The 20004-nt window shown below is 40.7% G+C and overlaps 1 protein-coding gene across 5 annotated transcripts in view; it reads right to left on the reverse strand.

Annotated features, from left to right (window-relative positions):
* mrm2 (mitochondrial rRNA methyltransferase 2) overlaps positions 1–20004 on the reverse strand; it is a 952456-nt gene that overhangs the window by 839538 nt on the left and 92914 nt on the right. For all 5 annotated transcript variants that reach the window (XM_078240222.1, XM_078240223.1, XM_078240224.1 and 2 more), the window contains one exon: positions 19317–19403. In XM_078240222.1, coding sequence (XP_078096348.1) covers positions 19317–19403 — 87 coding nt within the window. The remainder of the gene's footprint in view (positions 1–19316; positions 19404–20004) is intronic.

Below are 20004 nucleotides of genomic sequence, written 5' to 3' on the forward strand. Positions count from 1 at the left end.
GTTTTGGTCCCAAATTTTAAAAATTCCCAGAGGGAAACAAAGCACCTGGAAAATGCTTTCCTCGTTTATAAAGGTTACACACAGCCAGTAGTTATACTACACTTACTGTGAAGCTGAAGTTTTGTTAAACTACCTACTTGAGATTGTTTCACATCTCCTAACATGAACACTCCAGAGAATCAAATCACAATCACTTCTCATTTGATGCTCATCAGAAACTGCTTCACATTAAAATGAAAGCAATAGCATAATGCCGAACTTACTGTGACGGAACCCACCTATGAATTTCTCACATTATTCCTGAATAGCTATGAAAACCTATTAAGCTCCCAGTCAGAAATAGCCAAAATTTGAATACATTTGTTCCCTCTGTTTAATACCTGTGCATAATCGAGTTAAATGTGAAACATAATGTAACTCCAATAAACCTTGTTTTCAAGATGGGTATAATGCAGCTCAAAATATTTTAAGAAACGTTTTCACTGTAGGATTTTAAGAGCAGCGCATGCTAACATTATAATTTTTAAGTTTATTTATTAGTGTTACAAGTAGGTTTACATTAACACTGCAATGAAGTTACTGCGAAAATCCCCTAATTGCCACACACTGGCACCTGTTCGGATACACCAAGGAAGAACTTAGCATGGCCAATGCACCTAGCCAGCATATCTTTCGCACTGTGGGAGGAAACTGGAGCACCAGAGGAAACCCACACAGACACAAGGAGAACGTGCAGACTCCACACAGACAGTGACTCAAGCCAGGTCCCTGGCACTGAGGCAGCAATGCTAACCACTGTGCCACCATATCACCATACTGTGCCACTGGCATTTCTGGATCTGCAACACCCAAAGTCTCTCTTATCTGTGAATTAAAATTAATACTGGATTTAATATCCACTCTCTCCAGCACTGACACAAGTGGTTTTGTGTACGGTTTGCAGGATATACTGCAGCAGTTCGCAAAGGTTTCTGCAATAGCACCTCGTTCTTCTACAAACTCCACTACCAAAAAGGACAAAAGCAATGGTGGTGTGGGAATACCATTGCACACAAGTGCCCCCCGAGTCACACAACATCTAATTTAATGTCAAATGGTGCTTAAACCCATAACTTTCTGCCACAGGAGGAAGGATGCTACCACTGAGCCATCTTAAGATCTGATAGTATTAAAGGAGATCAAAGCTCCAGCAAAAACAAAAATCATATATCCATGTACAGTTTTGAGCCAGTGCTTTCTCCTTAGCAGTCAATGTCACTGCGCACACCAAAAGTCAACTTATCCCACATTGCTGGTGCAAGATAACACCCACACTGTAATGTTTAAAAACTATGGTGCAATTATCGAACAATCATATACCGATGATTACCAGAAAATGGCAGGATCTCTTATAAACCTTCAATTTCAAACTTTCTATTTATAGGTTTCCATTTACTTCGCAAAAATGACATCCAACCTCATAAGCGCTGCACTTAAAATAAATTAACAGGGGACAATGCGGAACTCAAAGACACTTGTACACCACCAAGTTGAAATCACCAAAATCTGGATTTTTTTGGCAGATGGTAGAAACAGAACCAAATTTTCCTTAAAGTAAGTTACCATAACAAACAAGTGGTTAGCACTGCAGCCTCACAGCACCAGGGACCTGGGTTCAATTCCCAGCTTGGGTCGCTGTCTGTGCAGAGTCTGCACTTTCTCCCCGTGTCTGCGTGGGCTTCCTCCAGGTGCTCCTTGAGAAAAGAATTTTCTTGATTTGATTTACGTCACATGTATTAGTATACAGTGAAAAGTATTGTTTCTTGGCTGCTATACAAAGCACACCGTGCATCGAGAAGGAAAGGAGAGGGTGCAGAACAGTGTTACAGTCATAGCTATAATGTAGAGAAAGATCAACTTAATACAAGCTGGGTCCATTCAAAAGTCTGATGGCAGCAGGGAAGGAGTTTTTCTTGAATCAGTTGGTACAAGACCTCAGACTTTTGTATCTTTTTCCCCGATGGAAGAAGGTGTCCGGGTGTGTGGGGTCCTTGATTATGCTGGCTGCTTTTCTGAGGCAGTGGGAAGTGTAGACAATGTCAATGGATGGGAGGCTGGTTAGCGTGATGGACTGGGCTTCGTTCACGACTCTTTGTAGTTTCTTGCAGTCTTGGACAGAGCAGGAGCCATACCAAACTCTGATACAACCAGAAAGAGTGCTTTCTATGGTAAAAGTTGGTGAGGGTCATAGCAGACATGTCAAATTTTCTTAGCCTCCTGAAAAAAGGCGTTAGTGGGTTTTCTTAACTATTGCATTGGTGTGGAGGGACCAGGACAGATTGTTGGTGATCTGGACACCTGGAAACTTGAAGCTCTCAACCATTTCCACTTTGTCCCCACTGATGGAGAGAGGGGCATATCCTCCACTACACTTCCTGAAGTTGATGACTATCTCCTTCATTTTGTTGACATTGAGGGAGAGATTATTGTCATTGCACCAGTTCACCAGATTCTCTCTTTCCTGTATTCTGTCTCATCATTGTTTGAGATCTGACCCACTATGGTGGTATCATCAGCAAACTTGAAATAGAGTTGGAGGGGAATTTAGCCACAGTCATAGGTGTACAAGGAGTGCAGTGAGGGGCTGAGCACAAAGTCTTGTGTTGAGGATGATTGTGGAGGTGGTGTTTTTGCCTATCCTTACTGATTGCAATGATTGCTGAGCCCCAGGATACGGAGTTTAGAGATGGTTTTGTAGGAAGAATGGTGTTTATAGGCTTCTTCCTGCTGACCACCCCAGAGCCACGTATTCTCTAAAGCATATATATCCCTACCCCAAATTGAATATTTGGCTTTGATGGTTGTCCACCATGACCTGTACTTCCTTAGATGATCACCTGAAAGACACATTTGGAATGGTCTATATGATGCACTAGTGCAGAAAATTGGCATGGCAGCAAAGATGTTTCCAGGATTACTTTGACCCCAGAATAAGCTGCCCTCTGGAAAGACAAATTCCCTCAGCCTTTTTTTTGAAAATCCAGCAAATTCTATGCCAAGCAAAGGATGTGGAACAGTGCCATAAGCATTCATCCTGGCCTTTGTGTCGAGAGCATCAATCACCAGTAAATGTAGTATATTTGCTGCCTGGCCAATGTTATTCATCCAATTTCTCACCACTGCGGGAATTTAGCTGACAGCCAAATCAATTTGGACAGCTTATTCTTGCGTAAACATGATCCTGTGTACTCGGCAAGAAGTCCAGTGCATCTGGAATGCTCCCTACAAAACAAACCTCTTATCCCATGTAAACTGCTGTTTCAAATTCTCTCTCAGGAGATATTGGGACTTCTTTTAAATCTGTACTTGAAAGACCGCTATTAAATCAACATGGAGCTATGTAAACATAAATCTATACTGCCTAAGCAGCCTAGGTACTACACCTTGTTGCCTCAAATATCCTCGTTATTTTTAGCACAGTCAGTCCACGTAATCTGCTCTAAGTGGATCTAGCAAATGCATAACCAGCAGAGACATCTACCTAAACAACTATGGTATTCTTGTTCACTGCAGGTTGTGCTTGTAGCTGTTCCCTGCAACTGACAGGTAATCCAGGATTAATTCCTTAAAGTGATGCTGAATCAGCAATCTGCCTTTCCTCCTTAATCTATAGATTTTCTGAAATAGTCCTCATGCTCTTTGGATGACAAAATGATATTACCTTGGTGAACTCAGTAGAAGTTATAGCGCCTTTTTCTCAGGCAACACTAAGAACCTGGAAAAATTACCATGATTCAAATGGTGGTATGACTAGCCGAGAACACACGACAGCTGTTTACAAATTTAAAAACGCTTCCACAAATGCAAAGACAGCAGAATTGGATTTATGAAGTCTTCCACCAACAGAAAACTACTTTTTCTTTTGCTTAGAACACTTCAGATATTTCTGCTTCTAATAAAAGGAAACATGTTTCTCAGAATAAAATATTATATACAGAAGAGGGAGAAAACTCTTCTGGCAAAAGGACATCAACCCAAAATATTAGCTGATTTCCCTCTCCACAGATGCAATCAGACCCGCTGAGGGAGCGGCACAGTAGCACAGTGGTTAGCACTGCTGTCTCACAGCGCCAGGGACCCGGGTTTGATTCCCGGTTTGGATCACTGTGTGGAGTTTGCACGTTCTCCGTGTCTACATGGGTTTCCTCCGGGTGTTCCAGTTTCCTCCCACATTTTTAAGTGCATTGACTCAAACAGGCGCCGGAGTGTGGCGATTAGGGGAATTTCACTTATTTGCAGTGTTACTTGTGACTAATAAACTTTACTTTAAGTATTTCTGGCATTTTCCATTTTTATTTCCGATTTCCAGCACCCCAAGTGCTTTTTTTGAATAGGGAAAAAAAGGGTCGGTACAATGCACAAATATTTGAAAGCAAATTGTCTTCCATGGCATAGTAACAGTAAAAGTTAGTTGGAGGAACAGTGGGACTGGTAAGAAATGAAAATGTAAAACTATTAGTGAAGGCAGAAGATATAGGGAAGGTACTAAATAAACTTTTTGCATCCATGCTCACCAAGGAAGAGGATTTTGCCAAAGAACAAAGAACAAAGAACAGTACAGCACAGGAAACAGGCCCTTCGGCCCTCCAAGCCTGTGCCGCTCCTTGGTCCAACTAGACCAATCGTTTGTATCCCTCCATTCCCAGGCTGCTCATGTGACTATCCAGGTAAGTCTTAAACGATGTCAGCGTGCCTGCCTCCACCACCCTACTTGGCAGCGCATTCCAGGCCCCCACCACCCTCTGTGTAAAAAACGTCCCTCTGATGTCTGAGTTATACTTCGCCCCTCTCAGCTTGAGCCCGTGACCCCTCGTGATCGTCACCTCCGACCTGGGAAAAAGCTTCCCACTGTTCACCCTATCTATACCCTTCATAATCTTGTATACCTCTATTAGATCTCCCCTCATTCTCCGTCTTTCCAAGGAGAACAACCCCAGTCTACCCAATCTCTCCTCATAGCTAAGACCCTCCATACCAGGCAACATCCTGGTAAACCTTCTCTGCACTCTCTCCAATGCCTCCACGTCCTTCTGGTAGTGCGGTGACCAGAACTGGACGCAGTACTCCAAATGCAGCCTAACCAGCGTTCTATACAGCTGCATCATCAGACTCCAGCTTTTATACTCTATACCCCATCCTATAAAGGCAAGCATACCATATGCCTTCTTCACCACCTTCTCCACCTGTGTTGCCACCTTCAAGGATTTGTGGACTTGCACACCTAGGTCCCTCTGTGTTTCTATACTCCTGATGACTCTGCCATTTATTGCATAACTCCTCCCTACATTATTTCTTCCAAAATGCATCACTTCACATTTATCCGGATTAAATTCCATCTGCCACCTCTCCGCCCAATTTTCCAGCCTATCTATATCCTGCTGTATTGCCCGACAATGCTCTTCGCTATCCGCAATTCCAGCCATCTTTGTGTCATCCGCAAACTTGCTGATTACACCAGTTACACCTTCTTCCAAATCATTTATATATATCACAAATAGCAGAGGTCCCAGTACAGAGCCCTGCGGAACACCACTGGTCACAGACCTCCAGCCGGAAAAAGACCCTTCGACCACTACCCTCTGTCTCCTATGGCCAAGCCAGTTCTCCACCCATCGAGCCACTTCTCCTTGTATCCCATGAGCCTTAACCTTCTTAACCAACCTGCCATGTGGGACTTTGTCAAATGCCTTACTGAAATCCATATAGACGACATCCACGGCCCTTCCTTCATCAACCGTTTTTGTCACTTCCTCAAAAAACTCCACCAAATTTGTAAGGCACGACCTCCCTCTTACAAAACCATGCTGTCTGTCACTAATGAGATTGTTCCGTTCTAAATGCACATACATCCTGTCTCTAAGAATCCTCTCCAACAACTTCCCTACCACGGACGTCAAGCTCACCGGCCTATAATTTCCTGGGTTATCCCTGCTACCCTTCTTAAACAACGGGACCACATTCGCTATCCTCCAATCCTCAGGGACCTCACCCGTGTCCAAAGAAGCGACAAAGATTTCCGTCAGAGGCCCAGCAATTTCCTCTCTCGTCTCCCTGAGCAGTCGAGGATAGATGCCATCAGGCCCTGGGGCTTTGTCAGTTTTAATGTTCCCTAAAAAACCTAACACTTCCTCTCTCGTAATGGAGATTTTCTCTAACGGGTCAACACCTCCCTCCGAGACACTCCCGGTTAACACGCCCCTCTCCTTCGTGAATACCGATGCAAAGTATTCATTTAGGATCTCCCCTATTCCCTTGGGTTCTAAGCATAATTCCCCTCCTTTGTCCCTGAGGGGTCCGATTTTCTCCCTGACAACTCTTTTGTTCCTAACGTATGAATAGAATGCCTTAGGATTCTCCTTAATCCTGCTTGCCAAGAACTTCTCGTGCCCTCTTTTTGCCCTTCTAACTCCCCGTTTGAGATCTTTCCTACTCTCTCTGTATTCCTCCAGAGCTCCATCTGTTTTCAGTTGCCTGGACTTAACGTACGCCTCCCTTTTCATTTTAATCAGATCCTCAATTTCCCTGGTTATCCACGGCTCTCGAATCCTACCTTTCCTTTTTACAGGCACATGCCTATCCTGCAGCCTTATCAATAGTTCCTTAAAGCTAAGGTAAAGTAAGACAGTAAAGGAGGGTGTTGGGCTGAGATAAAAATTGATGAGATACTAAAAAAAACATGCCATTCTTCCCATAGGCTAATCACCCTTTGCGAATAGGATGCATTGTTGGTTGTTGGTGGAAGGGTAGAAATTGCAGGAGCACTGGGTACAAATCTTCCAATCTCCTTTAGTTACAGACATGGTGCCAGAAAACTGGAGGATTGCAAGTGGCACAACCTTGTTCAAAACGGGAAGGGTCGACCTGGATATTACAGCTTTCCAATTTAACACCAATGATGGGGAAGCTTAATGAAACCATATTCCAAGAAGAAATTTAAAGCGACTTGGACAAGCATGAACTCAAAGAACAGACAGCACCGATTTCTTAAGCACAAACCATATTTGACTTAACTGTAGAGCTTTTGTAATGAGGTAACACAGAGAGTGGATGACAGCAGTGCACTTAATATGTCTATGAACTTCTGAAACATAGTAATAGATTTTCTGGCAAAATAGAAGTCGATGTGACAAAAGGGACAGTAACAGCTTGGAGACAAAGTTAGCTAAGTCATAGGACACAAGAAATAGAAGCAGGAGTAGGCCACCAAGCCTTTCAAGTCTGCCCCGTCATTCAATACGATTATGGCTGATCTATGCCGGCCTCAGCTCCTTTTCTGTGTAATTTCCCCACAGCCCTCTCTTCTTCCATCTATCAAATATGTATCCACCTCCACTTTAAATACTTCTAATGATCCAGCCTCTCCTATCCTTTGGGACAGAGAACTCCAGGGATTCACCACCCTCAGAAGAAATTTCTACGCATCTCAGTTTTAAATGACTGGCCTGTTATCTTGTAGTTATGTACCGTTGTTCAAGGCTCTCCCGCTAGTGCAAACATCTCACCATCTACCCTGTCAAGCCTCCTCGGGATCTTGTATATTTGAATAAGTTCACCCTCACCAAGCTCCAAGAAATAGACTCAGACTACTTAGTCTCTCTTGATTGGACAACACTCCCATCCCAGGAATTAGCCTGGTGAACCTCCTTTGGACTGTCTTCAATGTAACTATATCCTTTAAAGAGGGGGCGAAAACTGTACACAGTATTCCAGGTGAGGTCTCACCAACACCCCTCTGTTTTTAAACTTCAACCCCTTTGCAATAAAGGCTAAAATGTCATTTGCCTTTTTAGCTACTTGTTGGATCTGCTTGCTAGCCTTTTGAGATTCATGCACTAGAACAACTAGATCTCTCTGCACTTCACTCACCTGCAGTTTCCCTCCATTTAGGTGATAATCTGCCTTTTGATTCCTCCTACCAAAATGCATGACCTCACGTTAAGCTCCATTTGCCAGTTTTTCACCCAGTCACCCATCTATCTACATCCTGTTACAGAATCACAATACCCTCATCACAACCTGCCCTTCCCAGCTATCTTTGTATCATCAGCAAATCTGGAAACCTTACATTCTGTTCCTTTGTCCAGGTCATTAATGTAAATAATGAACAATTGCAGGCCAAGAAGTGATCCCTGCGGTACTCCACTGGTTACATCTTTCCACTCTGAAAAGGGCCCATTTATTCTAACTCAATATGTCAGCTAGTTTGCAATCCATGCTAACACTTCCTCCAATTCCATGGACTTTTACTTTCAGCACCAGCCTCTTGTACGACACCTTGTCAAGTGCCTTTTGGATATCTGAATACACGACATCTACAGGTTCCACTTTATCTATTCTCCCTGTTGCACCCTCAAAGAATTTCAGCAAATTTGTCAAACATGATTTACCTTTCATAAAACAATGTTTACTAAGTTTTATTATATTCAACTTTCCTAATTAATTAGTTATTTCCTCTGATTATTGACACCAGCATCTTGCCAATAATAGATGCTAAACTAACTGGCCTACAGTTTCCTGCCTTCTGCCTTTCTCCTTTTTTGAACAAGGGCGTCGCATTGGCTTTTTTCCAATCTTCTGGTATCCTCACAGAATTTAGGAGGTTATGAAAAATTTCAACCAATGGATCCACTATCTGTGCAGCCACTTCCATTAAGACCCTAATGTGCAGTTCATTGGGTCCTGGCAACTTGTCGGCCCAGAGCCCCTCGAGTTTCTCTGATACTCTATTCCCTTGTGATTGGGAGTTTTCCAAGTTCTACCATGTTATTTGAAATCAGTCCATTCGATATCTTAGGGACATTTGCAATGTCTTCCACAGTGAAGTGTGTTACAAAAAAATGTATTTAGCTTAGCTGCCATTTGTTTGCTGTTATGAATTCACCCATCTCATTCAGTAGAGGGTACACATTTACTTTAGCCATCCACTTCCTTTTTATATATCCATAGAAATTCTTGTTTGTTTTTAATGCTGGATGCAAGTTTTCTCTCAAAATCCATCGTCTCCCTTCTTATGATCTTTTGCTGCTGGATCCTAAATATTTCACAGTCCTCTGGTCTATCACTATCCATTGCCACCTTGTAGATCCTGCTTTTCAATTTATTATCCTTGAACTCCTGTTTTAACCATGGATTTTGCCTATTTCCCATGGAATCCCTCTTTGATTGGGATAAACTCCTGCTAAGCATTTTTGGACCAGCTGTTATGGTAAATGGCTGCTTTGCAAACCAGATAGAGGTATACTGTGATGTTTCCCTGAGTTCAGTACTGGAGCCACTCCTGTTTTTGATAAACATTAAATGATTTAAACTTGGGGACACAGGGCACAATTTTAAAACCTGTGGGTGACACCAAAATTTAGAAATGGTTTCAACTGTAGGTTGATAGAAATAGATTTCAACATGTCATAAATAGCTGGTGGAATCAACAACTACATGGCAGATGAACTGCAATGCTGAAAAGCATGAGGTATTAAATTTAGGAAGAACGAGGAGAGATAACGCAGACCAAGTGGTACAATTTTCAAAGGCTTGCAAGAAAGACCTGGGGGATTTGTGCACAATTCTCAGATGATGTTAGGTCAGGTTAGCAAAGCACTTGTTAAATCTGAGCTTTATAAGAAGTTATACAGTACAAAGATAGAAAGTTATACTAAACCTATATAGAACACTAGTTCAGTCCCAACTAGAGTACTGTACCCAATTATAGTCACTGCACATTACAGGATGTACATGAAGGCTTCAGAGACGGTACTGAAGAGATTTACTAGAAAGGCTCCAGATGAGAGATTAGTTGAATGGAAAGACAGTAGTTGTTGTGTTTTTTCTTCTTAGAGCAGAGAAATACTTGAGGAGAATTGACAGAAGCATTTAAAATCATGAATTTAGATAGAGACTAATAAAGAGAACTTTTTCCAATAGCTAAAGAGTCAATTACATAGATTTAAGGTGAGGGGCAAAATAATCAGCAAGAATGGTTTGGATTTGGAATGCACTGCACTGTCTGACAACATGACAGAAACAAATCCGGTAGTTGTTTTAAAAAGAGAATTGGGCACATACTAGAAAAAACAACCGCAGTGATGTGAAGAAAGAGCCAGAGAGAGACTCACTAGATTGCTCTTCAGAAGGGCCAGTATAGACTCAATTGAACAAACAGCCCTCACATGCTATATTATTCTACAATTCTATGAACACCTATTTGAATATAAAGGTTTAACAAATCAAGTGTCTTGCTAATTTTGCTATTATATTCCAGAAGGTTTTTTTTATTGTAACTTGCTACACGGTGGCACAGTGGTTAGCACTGCTGCCTCACAGCTCCAGGGACCCGGGTTTGATTCTGGCCTTGGGTGACTGTGGAGTTTGCACATTTACCCGGTGTCTGTGTGGGTTTCCTCCAGGTGCTCCACTTTCCTTCCACAGTCCAAAGATGCGCAGATTAGGTGAATTGGCCATGCTAAATTGCTCCTTAGTGTTCCAAGGTGTGTGGTATAGATGGATTAGCCTTGGGAAATGTGTGGGGTTACAAGGAGCAGGCCTGGATAAGATGCTCTGTCAGAGAGATGGTGCAGATTTGCTGGGCCAAACAGCCTCTTCTGCACTGCAGGGATTCTATGCTAAAGGCAATGGATGTAGATCACAAAGCATGATATGCATCTTTCAATTTCTGACCACCAACACTGTTCCAACTGAGTTGAACCATGCAAAATAAAAGTATTTCATCTCTCCCCTGGGCATTCTGCAGCTCAATCGCAACAATAATTTTCACAACTCTAGACCTTGGCTACCTCTCCCCAACCTCGAGCCATTTCACTCATTCGTTTCATTCCTCTTCGTTTGAGGAAATTTTGTGCTTCCAATTTTCCCATGCTTTTTTCAAATGCTGCAGCTATTTTTATGGACTTTTGTTCTTTTAGTTGTTCTTGTCTTTCATTTAAGTTGTCAATTCTCTCTAGCCATTAACTGCCTGCCTCAAGTCATTATTCTAACACTTCTTTTCTCCTTGCCTGCAACCACACACCCCATCTTTTTTACTTTATTCAATCCAATAAAAGGGTTGCTGACATTCAAGCATTCACTTCCGATGAAGCATCTGCTCTCTGATGCTGTTGGACTTCCTGTGAACTGCCAGCATTTTTCATTTCTTGCCATACTTAATTATGTCCCCCAAGTGACTAAAATTCTTCCTTATTAATTATCAGCAGCACAAGGAGAATAAATTGTATCCAACTGTCCATAGAGTTTATTCTGACTCAAATATTCAGAAAAATTAGATGCAAATTTTGAACGAGCATTACATGGATGCACAGGTTGCATGGTAGTGTTGATGGCATAACCAAACAGATGTTTTCTCCTTCTCTTCCTCCTAAAGTTTATTTATTAGTCACAAGTATGGCTTACATTAACACTGCAATGAAGTTACTGTAAAATTCCCCTAGTCGCCATAGTCCGGCGCCTGTTCGGTTCAATGCACCTCAGAATGTGGGAGGAAACCGGAGCACCCGGAGGAAACCCACGCAGACACGGAGAGAACATGCAAACTCCACACAGACAGTGAGCCAAGGCGGGAATCAAACCCGGGTCCCCGGCGCTGCGAAGCAGTAGTGCTAACCACTGTGCTACCGTGCCTACACATGCCCCCACTTCAATCTCATTTTCTCAGCAAAAATGGCATCTTAATCATTCTCAAAAAAAATGGAATTTACATCATCACATATGTAACATAACTACACAGTAAATAATTTCCTGCACAAACCAAGCTGAAGGTTAAAAATATTCTAAATCCTATAAAATAAGTCATACAAACAAAAACACCAATTCAAAATGTCACAATGCATTCTTCTTTAAGGTGAATTTTTTTTATTTCTGATTAGCTTATACACAACTTAACTCAATCTTCCTGAAATGCCATAAGCAGCTTGCTGACATTTTGAGCACAATAAATAAAGAAAAATCACCCAGCTAACAATGCAATTTTAAACACTATTTTCTTAGCCATATAAAATTGCCCAATCTCAATGCATTTTAAATTCTCATTACAAATACAAGGAACTGTGCAACAAGGATAACCAATGTTATTGAACGTGTAATAGGTTTTATTTTTAATATAGTTCCTGAACCAATTTATCCCTGGGACGGGAACTAGAAAACAACCATTTGCAATTTCAATTGTAATAATACACTTATATAGATTCGCAGTATAAAGAAAAAATATTCATCTACAGATATACTTTGTCAACATTTTACATGATACAAAATGAATAAAAATATAAAAAATTCTCAATGTCATATCCGGCACGTTCAATATTTATAACGTTGACTGGCTGAGTGATGTAATTTCAGAATAGCATTCTTAATGATATTTCAACTGTTTCATTCGTATTTGGTCGCCACACTAGCAGAAGGACGTGGATGCTTTGGACTGGGTGCAAAGGAGGTTTATCAGAATGTTGCCTGGTCTGGAGAATTTAGGTACGAGGAGAGTTTGGATAAACCCATCGTTTTCACTGAAAAGACAGAGGCTTAAGGGCAACCTGATAGAAGTCGACAAAATTATGAGGGGCATAGATAGGGTGGATAGTCAGAGGTTTTATTTCTCCAGGGTGGAAGGGTCAACAACGAGAGGGCACAGGTTTAAGGTGGCAAGTTCAAGGGAGACGTGTGGGGAAAGTTTTATAGAGAGTGGCGGGTGCCTGGAACTCACTGCCAGTGGAAATGGTTGAAAGAGGCATGTTAGCAACATTCAAGGTTGATCTTGATAGACACATGAATAGGTGACAAACAGAGGAATAGAAACTGCATATCAGTGTAGGTTTGGTGGGCTGAAGAGCTTGTCCCTGTGCTTTATTGTTCTTTGCAGTCAACAGAAATATTTAAGTAATAGCTCCTCCAAAGTATACATTACAGGAGCAAATAATGGTGTAGCTTGCTGCTGACCTCATTATCAGTCCATTAAGAGTTTTTCTTATATTCTCTCTTTCTACTTCATTCACCTCGATCTCTCAAATCTTGGTTCTTTACCAGGTTTCACTTGTGATCCCAGGACATTTTTACTTCTAAGGGCCATAGCAGAATCAACACAATCTTTCCAAAATGGAAACATTATAGCAGGATAGTTTGAAGGAGAAAACTAGCCATTTTATAGAACTCTATCTGTTGATAATATGCAGAACGAAGAACAAATCTTTTATCTTCCTAGTGCAAGAGATTAAGAAAACAAAGACACACAATAAAACAAAGTTAAAGGAACCAAAAACAGGTACAAGGAAAAGTACAAGAGACTGAAAGAGAGATATAAAAAAGTCTATCTGCCTTTGCTAACATCTGTCCATAAACAGTTAAATATCATTGGTTAGCCAGACATTTCAGGTTTCTGATTTGTTACTGCAAGTATGGCCACCACTGAGACATAAAATGCCATCATTATTCCAAATAGCAGATCCATTCAAATTTAACCCTACATTTCAAAACTTTGCCAAGTGTGCAGAAGTGGTAAAAGCAGCATTTTCCAGTAAAGATATAGGTAATATGATATTTGAGCCAACTACTACAATTGAGCCTTTACTCAAATCTTCATCAATAGCTTTGTAGTCAAAAATTACTTGAATCTAGGATAAGTATGGCAAGTTTTCAAGTCTTTTGGCTGTTCACATAATCCAATTAAATTTACAGATTGTCATGGTGAGATGATCTCCTCGAACAGAACAGGGTGCGTTTTAATTAAAAAAAAGATTATCTTGCCTTTTTAAAAAAAATAATGCCTCTAAATCAACCATGACAATTAAGTATACATTTTTTTGACCTTCTGCTTTACCTTTGCTTCTTTATATTTGTACATCTTCATTGACTCAGTGAAATCTGGAGCACATGGGCTTCGACTGTATTGGTTCTGGTGCATGTGATAACATTGTTTACCCTCTGCAGAATAATCCAGATTGACCATAAATTCAAGTTTTGGTATCCAAAAAGGTTTTGGCTGTGGAAGTCAATTTCCTCATGAGCTTAAATCTTGGAAACCCATTGCAGCAATAATATTCAATGAAATAACTCAAATGTGCTTAACAAAGAATGGTGGACATCAATAAGGGCAGAGGGGAGCGGGGTGGAAAGGGAGAAAAGCATCTTTTAAGGCCAAGTGAAAGTAACACAATGTATCACTGAAATATCAGAGAAAGCAACAAACAAAATAGTAAACAGGCATCAGAAGAGCGGAAGCGGAGTACGTGGATGTCCAGCTGGAGATTATGATTCAAGGAAGGGGAGAATGAGCTGTGGAAGGAAAGAAAAATTCTTGAAATATATTCAGTAGACCACAAAGTACCAGCAGAGATTACAAAGAACAGAGTGATCGGTGTGCAGATTGAATGCAAAAGTGGACACAGGCTGAATTTCCTGAAGTTTGCACAGTGCAAATAAGTAGCTTGGCAAGCAGCGTTGATGAAGTCCACCCTTAAGATGACAGAAGCTGCCAAGTTCTGAGTAGAGGAGTGACATGGATATATGTCGGCAAAATTCCACCAAGAAAGAATCAGTCTTACCAAGAGAAGATACAAAGAAAAAATACAAAATACAGAATCCAAGGCAGCACCAAAGTTGCATACCTCCAGATTCAACCCAAAATGGCAACCTGAGGAGTCAAGTTCAGAGGCACATTGAGTTTCATCACAGAATTCTACAGTGCAAAGGGCGGCCATTCAGCCCATCGAGTCTGCACCGACTCTCTGACAGAGCATCTTACCCAGGCCCTTTCCCTGTAACCCCACATATTTACCCTGCTAAACCCCCTATACATATTGGGACACTAAGGGGCAATTTAGCATGGACAATCCACCTAACCTGCACATGTGAACTGTGGGATGAATCCAGAGCATCCTGTAGAAACTCATACAGACACAGGGGGAACGTGCAAACTCCACACAATCACCCAAAACTGGAATTGAACCAGTGTCCCTGGTGCTGTGAGGCAGCAGTGCTAACCACTGTGCCACCATGCTGCCCATTGATATCAAGTTGAAAACAATATTCTTAAAAATGTTTGTCAGATAGGATTTGCAAGTTGACGTACATGCTGATTTGTGCATTCGATGCTGACAAACAAATGCATATTTACATTGGTTAGTGACCCAATATTTTATGGTTGGCACTTAATCATCAACAAAGCAGTGTTTATGCATATTTTAATCAGTCACTAATTTATTTTACACTGATATTTACATTCATAATCTACAGCTGTGCACCTCAATACAACAGCTGAGGTGCCCTGATATTTGCTTGAATTGGAGCGGTACACTGGCTTTAATAAGATGCTTTGAAGACAGTGCTGACCTATATTAAGGTTTGCAGTGCTATTTTCCTTTCTTTGCAATCCGCCAAAATCCTCACAGCTGTCAAGTGAGGAATGTATTTAGCAGATGCTGTTCAATAACTATTTTAAACTTGCTCTTTTATTTAAAATGCTCAAGTCTTTTGTTATTTTTTTTACAGTAAAGGAAAAAATTGAGAGAAAATTCTCTGAAACATCCTGAAAAATGACAGAGGGTAAACAAAAGGTATTTCTCTTGAAATCTGAGGTTAAAATCAATTGTAAAAGTAGAGTGCTTTGCAATTTGAGATAAGTGGGGGAAAAAAAGCCCTATAGAACGCGCTGATGAATGTCATCCATGTTATTTTTGAAGTTACTTTTTTACTCTTTCATTACTACTAGTTACTTTAAAATGCTTTTGATAAAGTAAATCTTGAACAGACCCAATGAGTTTCCTATCCACAGTTATTTGCATTTTCAAAGTTGGATGAGAAAAGCATGCATACAGGATGACAGCAGTCTAAGACAAAAAGATTCAAAGGTTTTTTGAGACTCGGAATCATGCACACTTTATTGCTCAAAGCTTATGGAGCTGGAAAATTACAGCACTTTTTATGATCTGTAGTGAAATGCAAATACTTCTAAGCCAATTCAAATAGATGAAATTATTAGACTCATGAATTAAGGTTACTATCTGAAAAGTCAGGACACCATTCTTCCTTTGTTTCTTGATATTGTCCTCAAACAAATCAGGCAGGCACAAGAAGCAGTATATGCAAACTAGATACAGACCAAATAAATTTCTGAATGGCTGATCATTTATTTTGTTTGTTATTGTCTTCCTTTCCATGACCACAAGTTTATTTACTGAAAAGATAGCAGTCAAGATACTGAAGGACTAGCAATCTATCCACTAGTTTCATAAGCCAGAAAGTTCCCAGGTTCAATTGCGCATCTTAAATCTCCGCTGAACTGATGGATCTCAACTAATTCAGTGGAACTATGCTCCAGCCAAGAATCAACACATTCAAGGGTCAGTTTGACATAACATTGTGGAAATGAGGGTTAGGGTCATATTCTGCAACAGTACATCATCCCTCCCTTACAATTTTAAATATCACTCGGGTGATCATAGTCCCATGTTCAAAAGATGGGTCACTGGGTCCCCTTAAACTAAGTATAGGTTCCCTGGGTGTTGCAATGACAATCCCAGACTGTTCCCACACTTGAACGAAAAAAGCATTGCACATGCAAAGCAACATCCATCCCAGTACAGAAGCCCAATTCTGGCCCCATACATAGCCTCACCACAACGTGACTGGTACACACCACCCCCCCCCACCCCCCCCCAGAGCCAGATTGCTCCTCAACCTCCAATCACAGGTTCCTTTCCACCTTTTGTGCCCCTCTAAGTTGTAGGTGCTGTCTCTGGGGGAGCAACAAGAGCAGTAGGGAGGGAATCTGTAACTGGAGCAGTGAGCATGGCAGAGAAAGAACGTGTGATTGGAGAAGCATCCCCTGACAGATTCTGTCTCTCCCACACTTGCTGCTCTTCCAATCACAACTCTGCATTACTTTCACCTCTCACCAACACTTGCACTTTCAATTGTTCAGCCCCATTTGGACTATAGCAAGACCGAGATTGGAGTCATATTTAGAATGGTGGAACTCCAAAATCCTAATAGAACATAGAACATTACAGCGCAGTACTGGCTCTTCAGTCCTCGATGTTGCGCCGACCAGTGAAACCAATCTAAAGACCATCTAACCTACACTATTCCAATATCATCCATATGTTTATCCAATGACCATTTAAATGCTCTTAATGTTGGCGAGTCCACGACTGCTGCAGGCAGAGCATTCCACGCCCTTACTACTCTCTGAGTGAAGAACCTACCTCTGACATCTGTCCTATATCTATCACCCCTCAATTTAAAGCTATGTCCCCTCGTGCTAGCTATCACCATCCGAGGAAAGAGGCTCTCACTATCCACCCCATCTAATCCTCTGATCATCTTGTATGCCTCTATTAAGTCACCTCTTAACCTTCTTCTCTCTAACGAAAACAACCTCAAGTCCCTCAGCCTTTCCTCATAAGACCTTCCCACCATACCAGGCAACATCCTGGTAAATCTCCTCTGCACCCTTTCCAATGCTTCCACATCCTTCCTATAATGCGGTGTCAGAAATTTCTCATCTCTGGTAGATATTTGAAGTGTATTAAAAATCCTTCATCACAAATAAGAAATAAAATAAAGCCCAAAGTAGTACACAGCAACCTCTCTGCAGTTACTGTATTCAACTATCATTTCAAATATCAGCACAGAACTAATGGTGCAGTAATATGAGGCAATGGTTTTACCAAACTATCACTGGGATTCTCTGGCCTCCCCGTGGCATTTTTCTCAGCGGTGGGTGGCGACACACAGTTAGATAGCCGCTGGATTTTCTAGTCCTGTCGCTGTAAATGGGGTTTGTCATTGATTCCACCCCATGTCGCCGGGAAATATGTGGCGGGGGTGCGCCATCAACAGGACCACAAGATCCCAGTGGCATGAAGAGCCTGAAGATTGTGCCCTACATGTACTTTTCCTCAACACTCACCCACTAAATTAAACTCAAAACACACAAGGATCAATAGGAAGCGATAACGAGCATTTAATGCTGGAACAAAGATCATTAGGTTTTACTAGTCTCTGCAGCATTTCCCAATGATAAGTATTCACGTTTTCTGCTTCATATCTTTTTTTAAACAACTCTTATGGGGAACGTTTGAAGATACACCATTCAGTAAAATAGCATAAAGGTATCAGAAAACCGACACTTAAAGGAAAAATATACATGTGAACTATTCCATTTAAATAAAAATTAGACATCAACTTCAAAGCCAAAAAACAAAGATTTATGCTTTGTTTGAAAGTCTGAGTACACTTTAGCAATGACAACTGTAAGTATAAGAATTTATTCTTTTTTTTAAAAAAGAGCACGACTTAAGTACTTGTTGTTCCATAGTCTCACTGATACTAGGGAAGTGGTGAGAAATCTGAACATTTGGGTCAAAACTTCTGTTCTCACTTAATTTCTGAAGACATTCACTCCTATTAAGGTCAATTCAGTTAGAAAAGGTTGAGTCAGCACCAACGCTCAAAACCAAGTAGTTGATGGGCAGCTCACGTTCCAAACACCACAGAATAGGATCAAAGGTATTCAAATAAATAAAAATTGGCACACACTGATGTTACTAAATGCTGTTAAGATTTGTTGCAAGTACTATAATTACACATTTACAAAGCACAATTAAGATAATAGTTGCTTCAACTTTACATTTAAAAGAATGGACTTCTAATAGAAGACAACTTAAGATCACAAGAATTCCAGTTTCAGAATTGTAAACTTAACATCTGTCTGCATATGATTTGTACCATCTTTTCAGAGTTTTATTCACTTCAGAAAAATGTTCCTACCGATGGCCTAATCAATTTTTGTCAAATAAATAAAAATCTCTCATTCTGTCAAAATTCAACAGAATTCACCCCATGGTACCTGATGGTTTCATTCGGCCAATCCTGTCCACATTCATTCAGGAGTTCTTTCTCCTTGCAGTGGTTTTGGCGATGAATTTTTGGGAGGTGGGTTTAGTGTCATGAAAGTTGTTTTTATGGGTTGATGAGCAGCACAACCGATCTTCCATGCCGATTTGATAAATCATAGCACAACTAACAATAGCTGATCATCAGGCTGACTTAAACTAATTTAAAAAGGGAAAGGAATTGGTTCAGTCATGTACAATAAATTCTGTATCCCATGTAAGTATGCCCAGAAACACAAAGCACATGCAATGTTAAACCTCACGAGTTGTACAGAAATATTTATCTTGCTTATTAATCATACTCCAGAAGGAAAACACTGCAAATCATTTGGTTTATCTAGAAATGTAAGAACTAACATTCACTACATTTCACAGACTTCTGCTCACCTGGTAGTGACAGAAGAGTTCTGTTGCTGGAGGACAAGTTCACGTTGTTGTAACAGAACAATCTCTCGTGAAAGATCTTCAGGGCTCCTGAAAAATAAGCAGAAAAAGAATGAAGTAAATGTGACGATACTGTGCCTTTGAGAAATGTATTTATATCAATTCCCTTGGGGGGGGGGGGGGAGAAGATAGTTAAAATTCATCTCTGGTTTACCTGATGCCGATCTGACTGCAAGCCAGGTAGCCCCATGCTGAAAAGGCAGGAGAATAATTGATCCTAGATAATGGGGTGTTTGTTTAAATCTGAGCTAATGCATTTTTGGTTTTTCCCCAGGAGTTTCAGAGTCATGTGAATGGGCGGAGCTAAGTTTACAGGGAAAAACAGTTTAGTTTTCTGTTTGATCCTGAAAGAAGCAAGAGATGTTTCTCTCTCACTCTCTGGTAGCTGCTGTATGAGTTTCAGAAGATAGGTGCCTCTCTGTATCTCTCTCCTGAAGTGTTAAATGGCTCTAATAAGGAAAAGCACTGAAGCCTGTGTTGTTTGCTAACTGATTTTAAGAGTTTAAGTCTGTGAAGAACATTATTTAAATTGGAATTAATAGAGATAGCTTAGTGTATTTAAATTGGTAAAAGTTAAGCTAATTAATTAGTTATATTTAAATCGTGTTTGTTGAATACAGTGTTTTGATAG

Source organism: Mustelus asterias, chromosome 23, assembly GCF_964213995.1.
Source record: "Mustelus asterias chromosome 23, sMusAst1.hap1.1, whole genome shotgun sequence".
NCBI classification, from domain to species: Eukaryota; Metazoa; Chordata; class Chondrichthyes; order Carcharhiniformes; family Triakidae; genus Mustelus; species Mustelus asterias.